We start from the raw sequence: 12,453 nt of genomic DNA, 5'->3' as shown, positions 1-12,453 counted from the left end.
GGAGGAAACCAGAGGAAACCCACACAGACACGGGGAGAACATGCAAGTTCCACACAGACCGAGCGATAATCAAACCCACGTCCTCTCACACCACCCAGGTCCAGTGAGGCTAACCACTGCACCACCGTGACACCCTCACACCTTATTAGATTTACTTCATTGAATCTGTATATTATGATAAATAGTTCTGTCAGTATATTATTTACCTGTATTTAGCTAATCAACTCAAACAGCTTCACAGTGATTCACCATTCAAGCAGTTATTCCTACTGTATCAATTCAGAGCAAGAACCTTGCTCAAGGGTACCACAGCAGAGTGGAATTAGACCCAGGATTACAAGGCTACACCATAAAACACAAGAAAAATTAAACCCACATACACAAGATTAAGGGAACTTGTTTTAATGTCAGCAAAGTCAAACTTGACTACAATCATTTTATGTTTCATTATGAAGCTACTGTGCAATCTTTAATTGAATCAGACTCCTTACAACACATACTGTGACTGAAGTATTGAAACTTCATGTAAGGTGCAGTCCAAAAAAATACATAAAATGCAGCTGACACTACACAATATTCTACATTTCATAATCCAACCTTATTTCATTTGAAAAGAAAAAACTACCAAAATAGTGCTTATTAGTAAAGCAATCTTAATGTACAATAACAAATAAAATCCATACACTTTTCTATATATGTGACAAGAGACAGAAAATCTTACTGCACATTTTAGGTTCACTGCAAAGTTTGGGGGGATGGGAGTGTGTTCAAACATACATACATCATGCTGTTTAACAACATCTGTTACAGTTTCTGTTGCACCACAACATGTGTTTCACACTTAAGCTTCACTGAGTGCTCATCTTGAAGGAATATAGTCACTGTCACAACGTACGTCTTTCACGTACAACTGACACTAGGCAGCTGCCTTCTGACTTCTCTCGACGGCCATCCGCTCTAAGCGTTCTGTGTAGAATCCATTGAAGTCCAGCCTTGAAGACAGAGAAAGAAGCTCAGTTCAGCCACTAGCTGGAGTGGTTGCCGTTCAGCATTGTAATAACAGAGGCTGACAAAATATACCTGTATATGATGTTGATCATGCTGTGCTCACAGTCATTGGTGCTGTAAATGCTGAGCTTGTCCAACAGCTCCAGCAGCAGGCTGCTGAAATTACAGTCAAACTTGCTAATGGTAGCTTCGAAGCCAGAGTCCGACTGTAGAGCATCTACATGATCTGCTAAATACTTGAAATAAAATTGAAAAGAGGCAAAACATTTGAGAGAAGAGAACCCAGGAGAACTGTGACAACAAATAACACCTCTAACAGGAAATTACCTTGGAAGTGAGCCTCTTTTTCTCGGCTTCTTCTGTTCGTTCATTCTTTGTAGGGGGACCTTCCATTGTGCCATGTTCAAGAGTAAGGCGCCCCATTTCACTGTCAACTCTCAAGCTCTGTGTGAAGCGCTGTAGTGACAAAGTCAACACTCGTTTGTTCAGAAAGAGGCATTGCTCACTTACAGTACAGGACTGTTAGACGGTCTTTTACGAGTACTCACTTGCATACAGTTTGTGAACATAACGCACACAGACATGAGCTTTGAGAAGATCTTGAGGAGTTCTGGGTTGGTCAACATGCAGTCCTTCAGGCAGTTGTCCAGAAAGCTGGTGTGGTGGCACAGGACATCATCAATATTAGATGCCTAGGAAGAATGATACAGTCAGTAAGTACACCCTGCAGTTGAAATTATTCATTATTTGGCAAAAAATTTCAAATATGCTAAAACACTGAAAACAAAACGTCAATCTGAGCATTACCATTAATCATAAATAAAAGTGATATTACGATTTGTGTTATTCTGCTCCTCGCAAAGATGAAATACCACTTGAACAAGGTAAAGAATAGACAAGACAACATTTTATAGAGCAGCAGTGAAAGCAGCTTCCTAAACTGCTTCACAATAAAAAAAACAAAACACATGGATGACAGCTACAAAGTGATTTACAATACATATCAGCTCTTGAAATACATTAACAACAAATGACAAAAAAAAAAAAAAAAAAAAAGGAGAAAAGGAGAGCACTAAAATGTGTTACACAAGTGATTCTGAACATATGGGCCTTAAAGCCTTCTTACAGATTTCAGATTGTTTTCCATGATATGCCATGTGGGTTCCATAACTTCAAACATCATGTAGTACTGAATGTTTTGGACAAAGTTCAACATCCGCTGTCTCAGGGCAAAGGCTCCGGCAAACCTGAGCAGGAGAAACAAAACATCACTGACCGTCAAGCTAACACATTTTATGCAAACGTTAACAAACCTTTCTGTCATACCACACTGCAAACGCATGCGTGGGCAGGCAGGCAGGTATGCACGCACGCACACACACATGTCAGATTCCAGGCTTGCCCAGTCGATATCCAAATCATCATCACATCACACACTGCCAGCTGAACATCTGGTAGAGCTCATATATCTATCAATTAACAGTACATCATGTCATGGGAATCTTTAAGCAGTTGAACAAATAATTCTGCAGTCACACAAGTCTACAGTTTCCCTAAAATCAGAAAAACATTAATCAGACAAGCATAAATTCAACCGACTAACAAAGCAACTGGGTATAAATCAATGATGTGATGTACCTGTCATTCACTGGTATTCAGTACTTGGACCCTGGCAGCTTCACTGTATACTCACCACTTAGCAGAGTGAAGAGAGTACTGCCTTGCCGCCTTGTTGCTGATCCACACGTTACACAGCAGTCTTTCAACATGCTTGCAATAGAACATGTGCCGGAACAACATCTGATATCGGGTCAGAGCCTTCCTGTGAATACAAAGATAAATATACTTTTCATATACTACTGAAGAAACCTATATAAAATTTACTTTGATAGCTCTAACTGGTCAAATACAACATGCATGAGAAAAATACTTCTAGCAATTTTAACAAGAGATAGAAAACAGTGGAGTGTGCTCTAAACGAGAATTAGAGGACCAAGAGGTGTCCAACACTTGCCTGTTGATAATAAGCGAAAGTGGCCATTTGACGATGTAATCGAAGGAGAAGGCCTCCAGCCCACTGAGGGCCACATCAGTTGGGTCGGCATTAATTATGGCTTTCTCCTGTTTAGTCTCTATGGCCAGCACACGCAACAGCTGAGTGATGACATCATGGGGCATGAGGTCAATCTGGAAAAACCAGAGACGAATAGAGAGTGAAATATGACAAACTCAAGCCGCCAGGAACATATGGAAGGTGGCGGGGAGAGAATCAGGCTTACATGGCTGTACTTAACATGTTCAGTTAAACACAGCAAGCTATGGCATGATATATCCATGCTATAGTTCACATGTACAAACCTTGTTTTATTCAGAAATGAGAATATGATTGGTAACATGCAACTGCCACCAATATAACAGCAAGTTATAAGTGAACACAACTGAACGTCCATGTATCTACCTCCTAAATTTGTTCTATGAAATAGAAACTTGCCATGGTTCAACGAATCAACTCGTGCAATAAAGTTAGAATGTCGTAAATTAGAGTGTAAATGGCGTTCAACTAAACTAAACGTTTATTATGTAACCTGGTCCGATTGTCTAAAAAAATATAAAAAGGCACTTTTTCATGCCAGATCCGAATATTACGCAAAGTTAATTGATGAAAATCACAAGAACCCTCGCTTCCTGTTTAATACCATCGCTTACTTAACTGGTAAACACAAAGATAAACAATATATTTCTACTACCATTACCAATGATGAATTTATGTTGTTTTTCAATAATAAATTAGTGAATATCCGCAAAACCATAGTGCCTTCTAGTTCGGTTTTAGCAAACATAAGCGCTTCTGACGATATTAGTTGTCCGCACTATCTCAGTAACTTCGACGCAATAACTGTAGAAGAAATTACCGTGCTAATTCGCTCTATGAAAAGTACTACCTGTCCTTTAGACCCAATCCCCACTAAATTACTGAAAGCTGCAGTTTCCGTGCTTACAGAACCTATTGTTAATATTGTTAATACGTCGTTACTAAATGGATGTGTTCCAAAAGCCCTTAAAATTGCCGTTATTAGACCCCTACTAAAGAAATCGGATCTGGACTGTAATAACCCGTGTAATTATAGACCGATTTCCAATTTATTGTTTTTATCCAAAATTCTTGAAAAAAATCATAGCGTCCCAAATTGTAAAACATCTTAATCACCATAATATATTTGAAAAATTTCAGTCTGGTTTCCGCACTGGTCACAGCACTGAAACGGCACTTACACATGTTGTTAATGATATTCTTATTTTTTCTGATGCTGGTCAGATCTCTATTCTTATGTTACTTGACTTGAGTGCTGCGTTTGATACTGTTGACCATAGTATCCTACTGAGTAGACTTGGAAACCTGGTTGGACTAAGAGGTACTGTTCTGAAGTGGTTTGAATCGTATTTAGCAAACCGTTAACAATTTCTATTGAAATCCGACGACAGCACCCCGTCCATCTCTACTACAGTTCAGTATGGTGTGCCGCAGAGCTCCGTGTTGAGTCCATTACTTTTCTCACTTTATATGTTACCACTGGGTGATATTATTCGCAAGCACAATGTTAATTTCCATTCGTATGCTGATGACACACAGCGTTATGTATTGCTCAAGCCAGATGATCCATCACATGTGGTGTTGTTAACTAATTTTTTACCAGTATAAAATTATGGATGAGTAATAATTTTTTTTTTTTTTAATCTCTAAATGCCAGTAAAACAGACGTACTTGTGGTGGGTGGTGATGCCAAAACTCTCGACTCAATCACGTCAATCTTTACAACAAATGGTATTACCTTCAAGCGTACCAATTGTGTCAAGGATTTGGGTGTCCTACTGGATGGAAAGCTGTCATTTCTATCGCATGTAAATGTTTGACTAAGTCGTGCTTCCTCCAATTAAGAAGCATAGCTAAAATGCGGCGATTCCTTTGTAGATGGGATTCTGAGAAACTGGTTCATGCTTTTGTTTCCAGCAGGCTGGATTACTGTAATGCTTTATTGTCGGGTTGTCCGTACCAGACTCTATCCAGGCTACAGTTGGTACAAAATGCTGCTGCGAGAATTGTTACTAGAACTAGGAAGTACGACCATATAACACCGGTACTTAAATCCTTGCATTAGCTCCCGATCTCTTATAAAGTTGATTATAAAAATCCTACTTTTGACCTATAAGGCAATACATGACATTGCTCCGGCTTACCTTTGTGAGATCATTAATCTTTATATCCCAGGACGATATCTCTGTTCACTAGATGCAGGTTACCTTAAAGTACCTGTGATCAATAAGACCTCAGTAGGAGGTCGCGCCTTTAGTTATAGAGCACCTAAACTGTGGAATAGTCTACCAGTTACTGTCAGAAATGCCCCGTCTGTTTCTGTTTTCAAATCCCGACTAAAGACTTACATGTTCGCTCAGGCATTCCACCTCGTAATGTAATTCAACCTGCCTTGGTTATTTATTTTATCACCTTTACAAAAATGCATTTTAAATTTACTTAATTAACAAATTAACTCTGTCCTATCTTCTCGTTGAGCACTACCTCGCTACATAAGACCCGAGGAGGCTGGCCAGTGGTGACAGACGAATACCATGCTGACAGAGGATGATGTCCATCTGCCGTGACGATCGAGACGTTCCATGCCGAGTCGGGGATCCAAGATGCCATTTACCAACATTATAATTACTTGTTAAACGCTGGCTTACTAATTGTTATTTTCTAGAATGCCCAGGAGGGGTGGGCTACCATTGGCCCGTGGACCCCCAGAGGTTTTTTCTCCCTAAACTTTCAATTGGGAGTTTTTGTTCCTTTCCCCGGTGGCCAGTAGGTATACTTATAGCTCTATAATAAGTTCTTCATTATGGTAGCCATTAGTTGACCATCTTCTCTGCTTGTATCTGTTTTTCTTGCCTTATGTCTGTGCTAAAGCGCTCTGTGTCACTGCGTGAGAAGAGCGCTCTATAAAAAATAAAATAAATAAAACAACAAGCATTGCAATTTCATTTAATTAGGGCGCTTCCATTCCAGTCTTGATTTACTTACGTTACTTGCAACTGGAGACATTACTGAAAAGCTAGTCATACGACGCATGTTTCCAACATAAATGATTCTGGCGCCCCCATTTAGACAGTTTGGGAACTACTTTTTGTATTAAAGGAAATCCACTTAAATCCATGACAATGACCTGCACATAAAAGCTCACAAAACAGGAAAACAGTGAATATTGGTGAGCTGTTTTATAATAAAATGACAAATATAGCTCATTAATATCCGTTCTAATAAAAGCCACAGACAGACAGAAGCCCTTACCTTTAGATCGTCTTTAAAGGGGTCGGTGTTTGCGGTGCTCATCCTCAGAGCAAGCTCCAACAAGGCCTCCAGTCGAGGAGGAATGATGTCATCCACTGGTTTCTTGAGCTCCTCCTCAGTAAGGTCCATAAAGTGCACAAAGAAGTCTCCCTTATCCATTAGGAAGTAATGTTTAATTGACCTGCAAAGGGAAGCCAAAATGCATCTCAGCAAGCTGTCTTGTGGTTAAACTGGTTAGGGGTATAGAAAGCTGCAGTTTGAATTCCAGAGATGTATCACTCTGATTTTGTAAATAGACAAGGAAAGAAAACAAAAATAAATGATGGCATAGTGAGTAGCATTGATGTCTCTGCACCTGGATGGTGTGAGAGGACATGGGTTTGATCCCCCCCTCAGTCTGTGCGGAGTTTGCATGTTCTCCCCATGTCTGTAGGGTTTACTCTTGGTGCTCTGGTTTCCTCCCACAACTCAAAGACATGCTATTCAGGTGGATTAGTGACTCTAAAATCACCCATAGTGTGCGAGTAACAGAAGGTGTGTTTCCCTGGTATGTGGATGAGTAACTCATGGTAAACAGTGTATATATATCAGCGTAAATAACCTTGGGTGAATATGGTGTGGGCTGATAACACTACATACTGTTCACTGGAAGGCACTTTGTAGAGAAGCATATGGTACATGAATAAATGTAAACTTAAAAATGTCTACTTCTCTACAGCAAACTCAACTGTAGGGAACTGCATAATTGTGCAAGGTAAACATTTCCGGGAGAGTTTACCTGAGCCTTGTTACCAGCTCTTTCTCTTCCATCAAGAAATCGAGGAGGACTTTGCTGGCATAGTTATAAGCTTTCTCAATTTGTTCAACATATGCCCTCTCCTTCAATGTGTACAGCACCTCCTTGGCGTCAGGGCATGTCACGTCTCGACCACATTCTCTAACCACATTCAAATACTTTCCTATGAAATAGAAACTTGGTGATTTCATGAATACAAATATTTAGGTGATATGCCAAGAGAAAATGGGATACATAACAGGTAATTCTACTGACACATTTGCCCAATATCAGAAAACAGCCACCTGTTCAGGATAGCTCATAGTGTAATTATATTTAGAAAAAGAAATCACTCACCGGTGCTTAGTATTTTGTCTGCCATTTTCTGGAGAAAAGATGGTATTCTATGTTGCACAACTGTATACCGCTGATCCCAGTACTTGTCGTTGTAGTCCTCCTGAATCTTCTCTTTCTGGAGCTCATGTTCCTCCACCATAAATTCACTATTACAACAATTTCGGCAACAAATTAATTTAAAAGGCACAATCTACATTTTCAGTATTTGCACATACTAACCTGTAAAACAACCATATAAAAGGCGCTCAAAGGCACATGACCAGTTAGCGTATGTAACACTTTAAAAGGACTCTACCTGTATGGGTCTTTAATGATGCCTCTGTAGATCCACTTCTCCAGTATCTCAAAGTACGGTACACTAGCTGCTTTAGTGAGGTACAGGCACAGCTCCTGGGCCTGACTGTCTCCAGTGTAGTTGAATGTTCTGTCATGGAGGAGACTCAGAGTTGACCCTCCCATGCAGTCGCCTTTGTCAACTGAGGTGGCTGAGATGAAAATCAGCAAGCAGCCTTCAGCATAATGACACTTCACCAAGTAATGCTGACAGCACCTGAGGATGTGTGCCAAGGCATGACAGCCTCACCAATTGAAGCGAGGATCTCCATGGTCCGCATAGTAGGCTGGATGTAGAACCACAGCTTCTGCAGTGAGAGAAGGCCCTGCCTATGCAGATGCTCCAGTTGGGTGACCAGGATTAGGTACTCCTTCATCAGCGTTCTCATGGCAGCCGTCAAAGCGTGATTCACCTGGCCATACTCAAAAGAGGACTTCTCCTCTGTGAAGCTGGGTGAGGAGACATATACTCATAAATATACTGAGACAAAACTAAAAACTGGTCTTATATTACAAATGATTAATAGATTTAAACATATAGCATTGTTAAAGCTTCATTTACCGAGTGATTGTGGAGTAACTAGCTGCAACCGGCAGTATCCTATTGACGAGCTCTTTGACTGACATGTCTAGAGTTGGATCAACGACGAAGGAGCGACTCTGTCTACCCAAAACAGGTTGTGCTACAATGTCTCTTCCATCTACTCCTACCAGTACATATAACAGGTCTTCAACCAGTACTTGTTCTTGGGCTGCCAGAGGCATATTACCTGTGAATATACAAAAGTCAAAGAGATAAAATAAGAATATATCAACAAACGCAACACTGGATGCAATCATAAGCCTTAAAATGAGGATGGCTTCCTTGTTTGTGCACATTCCTCTCAAACTAATTACACTCAGTCACTCGAGTTCTAAATCTTCCTAAATGAAGCAAACAATACAAGGTTACAAACTCAGATTTAAAATATGCCAAAACACAATAACGATACTCTAATAATAACAGATTTATCCTTAATATTTTTATGAACTAAAGACAAAAGAAGCTGAAAAAAACCCAAGCATGCAGACAGTCCTCGATGGTCAAAGTGGACACCCCTGGAAGTGTATCTATGAATGTATACCTATAGCAAGCGATGAGTCTGCCACGACTGGAGTGCCAGTGAGGAAGTCCCCAATGAGTGCAGGTCTTTCATACACCCAATTTGGGAACACAGGGTGCAGCACTGTTGGATTCTTCTTACTATGTTTCTCCCTTAACATCTTGCGTGTGACTTCAGCTGACTGTAAGGGGGAAGAAAAAGACATGCTGTTCTACAAGCATCACTTTTATCAAGATCAAACATTAATACAAGTACTTACATTAATTATGTAATTAATTACAGCAAAAGTAATACTGACATAATCCTATTTAAACATTTTCAGTTATTTATCCACTAACATTTATTTAATTAGCTGATGCTTTTCTCCAAAGCGACAATGTCAAGCTACTTACAATTATTTACCCATTTCTACAGTTATGTAATTTTTTACACTACCAGCTGTCCCTATATTTAGCCAATGCTTTTCCTCAATGTGACTTACAATGTTTACATTTGCATGTATTTATTTAGCTGATGCTTTTCTCCTAAGAAACTTAGGATGTTAAACTACTTACAAGTATTTATACAGCTCAGTATTTTTTACTGGAGCAATTCAGATTAAGTACCTTGCTCAAGGGTATGACAACAGGAGGAGACATTCAAGCCTCTGACTCCGGAAGCAGTAACTCTAAGCAGACATAGACGATTTACTAGAAACTGTTCACTTAACCTTGCTGTAGGATGCTACAGGTACATGTCCCTAACCACCAGATGGAACAAGAAAAACTGGAAGCCACAAAAACAAGCACATAAAGCACATAAGATCTCAGAAGACCTGCTGCACTGTGGAGCTTGCTGTGACTGTACCAAGCTTCTTCCGCAGCTCCTCTAGCTCCTGCATGGACATTTTGGTAGAGGTTGGGGGAATGCTAAAGCTGGTACTACTGCTAGCTGTGGCACTGGCAGAAGCTTCTGACCGTTCCTTGGCATTTTGCTGCAGGCAGTGAAGTGCCTAAGGAAGCGGAAAAAACAATGGCATGACAAAAATTATTTTCAAACAATCTTTTCAAAGATGTGAACTTTCCCTTTCCACTACACCATCATTAACTATACAGACAAACAAATATGACTTCTCTAATGTCATTGTGTGAAAACTTGTGCCACAGGGAGACATCTGCTCACCTCTTTATCCTCTGTGAGCTTCGATAACAGATAGACCAGAGGGTCGAGGTTACGGACATTCTTCGATTTCATCTCCTCATACTTCCTCAGGAAGTCTTCCGGCGTTTTTGAGAACTCCGCTATTTTAACCTGCTCATAAGCGGAGAAAGTAGGTAAGCTGCAAGGAGATTCTGGGGGCAGCAGCTATTCATTCTTAATACATCTACCAAAGAAAACTGCATCAGTATATATAAAATAAAAAATGATGTTTCATTAGCAAAGAAAAGTGTAATTATTAAACAGGTAGAGTTTATGTTACTGTGGCCAAAGTGGTGTGTTTGTATGCCGATCTGGTAGTTAGAATGTTGTGCTAGTTCTACCCACCTTGGCACTGTGTGCTGACACTGTGGTTGTCACATAGGGGGTCCTGTTCTTTTGCAGTAAATCAATGTAAACTTCAGCCCCATCGCCTCCTCGGACATGGAGCAGACTCAGCAGCTCGTTCACATCGTGATGTATTCGGAACTCACTCATTGTTCTCTTGACAGACATGATGAACACACAAACAACAACGTGATTCATTCTTTTCCACACTGACTGAAACTACGCCGATGCGGTGCACAACAACACACTGAGCCACGATTCAAGTTAACACCGCCAGCTTCTGTAACTGTGTAGTCAGTCAGTGTTCGTTTTAAAAATGCAAGAAGAAGCTGCAATGAACATAAATATTTAAAAACATACGATCATGCGCACGTACCAAGCAAGCAGCAACAACAGCTCAGTCTGAACTGAAGGCTGGTCTGATTTTAAACGAACACTGACTTCCGCACTTTTTACAACTAACCCCTAACCCCCAGGGATAATAGCATTACATAAAAAATCATAAGCACATACTGTACATTTAAAACCATTACACTGACTCACAACGATGCAGCGCTGCAATCCACACGGTGACACCAACCTCTCCCGCCTGAGCGCCAATATACAAAACCAAAGTGTTACACACATAACATCCCGGCGATCGCGTGGCGCTCCGCCCAAAGGTTCCGCCCTGTAGCGTCTAGTTAAAACGTTTGTATTTATTCATTTTAGCTGAGGCTTTCCTACAAAGCGACTTACAACGATGTTAATCTAACTACACGTATTTACCCATTTGTACAGCTGGGTAATTTTTACTAGAGCAATTTTAGAATTAGTACGCTGTTCAAAAGTATTAATCAGAGGTGAGATTCGAACCTCGATCGTCAGAGCCAAAACTAGCATCGCTGAGCACAATGCTAAGCAGACCCTAACTAGAGCCGTAGTCACATCCAAGTGTAATATTACTTCGAATGAAATATAAGTTTTTAGAATCACCCCAGAGCTATCTATCTATCTATCTATCTATACGGGGAAATTACTGCGCATGCTTCAAGTAAAAATAACATATTCTCTTTATTAGAAAAAAAAAACTAAGCACATTTAAAAACATTTCTAGATAGAACCATATTTTCAATTGGCAAAGTTTTTTTTCATTTAACAGTAGCGAAAAAAAAATATGAAGTACGTTTGGATTTTTTAACGCATTATTAGATGTGAATTGGACAAGCGGTTCAGAAAATGTGCGTGTGCGTGTGTGTGTGTGTGTGTGTGAATTTAGATATGCCCACTAGGCGGCGCTGTGGTTAAGAGAGGAGGACCTTGAAGCATATTCATTAAACCAAAGGATATCGGACCTTGTAGTTTAGCAAGATCAGGGATAAAAACTTATTTACTGTAGTAATTTAGAGTAAAAAATATATACATGAAGTCCATTTTCAAGATTATTCATAATTATGTAAATATGTGTTTTGCGCATGTCCCAAGTTCAGTTCGTGCCTGTTCTTATCCTGCCACCTAGTGTTTGAACTCAGTACTTCATTGCTCGAAACATGACTGTCGGCAGAAATTCGATCGGTAGAAAAGAAAAAACAACAGAAAAAAATGTTGGTATTATACACGTTGAAAAGTGTCATTGAGTTGGCACCATGAAAGTTTAAGAAACGAACTTAAAAAGTTATTGATGATCTGTTATTTAATTTAGATAAAAATTCAAGTTTCAGATTTTTGGCAGAATACCCAAAAGCCAAAGCTCTTACTTTCCCATTCTGTGTAAAAGTAGGTAATTGGAAACAAGTGTTAGGAAAACTACATATAAGGACAAAATCTGTGTTTTGAGACTATTAAGGTACTAACAGGCCAGTTCCTGCACAGTACAGTAATGAAAATGACTGCACTTTGTGACCAGATGCTCATAAAAACTGCCTGAAAGAGACTAAGTGATGAATTCACAACAGAGGTAAATAAGTAGTAATGGAGTGAGTAGCAATTTCTAAAGTGGCGGTTCCCCAGTGTATTGGGACAGGATTGAG

General features: G+C 39.8%; 1 protein-coding gene across 1 annotated transcript; it reads right to left on the bottom strand.

The window, feature by feature from the left end:
• Positions 1-409: 409 nt before the first annotated feature.
• tubgcp2 (tubulin gamma complex component 2) lies at positions 410-11,057 on the bottom strand. Its single transcript, XM_018750813.2, has 18 exons — positions 10,988-11,057; positions 10,445-10,600; positions 10,082-10,210; positions 9,735-9,911; positions 8,942-9,101; positions 8,380-8,587; positions 8,068-8,267; positions 7,780-7,969; positions 7,485-7,630; positions 7,131-7,311; positions 6,353-6,533; positions 3,023-3,195; positions 2,702-2,830; positions 2,135-2,255; positions 1,557-1,700; positions 1,336-1,464; positions 1,081-1,244; positions 410-992 (listed from the first exon to the last, which is right to left on the bottom strand). Exons 2-18 carry the CDS (start codon positions 10,592-10,594, stop codon positions 917-919), a joined length of 2,658 nt encoding a protein of 885 aa, XP_018606329.1. The 5' UTR covers positions 10,595-10,600; positions 10,988-11,057; the 3' UTR covers positions 410-916.
• Between the last annotated feature and the right edge of the window lie 1,396 nt (positions 11,058-12,453).

The sequence above is a fragment of the Scleropages formosus genome, chromosome 16 (genome assembly GCF_900964775.1).
Source record: "Scleropages formosus chromosome 16, fSclFor1.1, whole genome shotgun sequence".
Taxonomy (NCBI): Eukaryota; Metazoa; Chordata; class Actinopteri; order Osteoglossiformes; family Osteoglossidae; genus Scleropages; species Scleropages formosus.
This window is presented reverse-complemented; position numbering and strand designations above follow the sequence as displayed.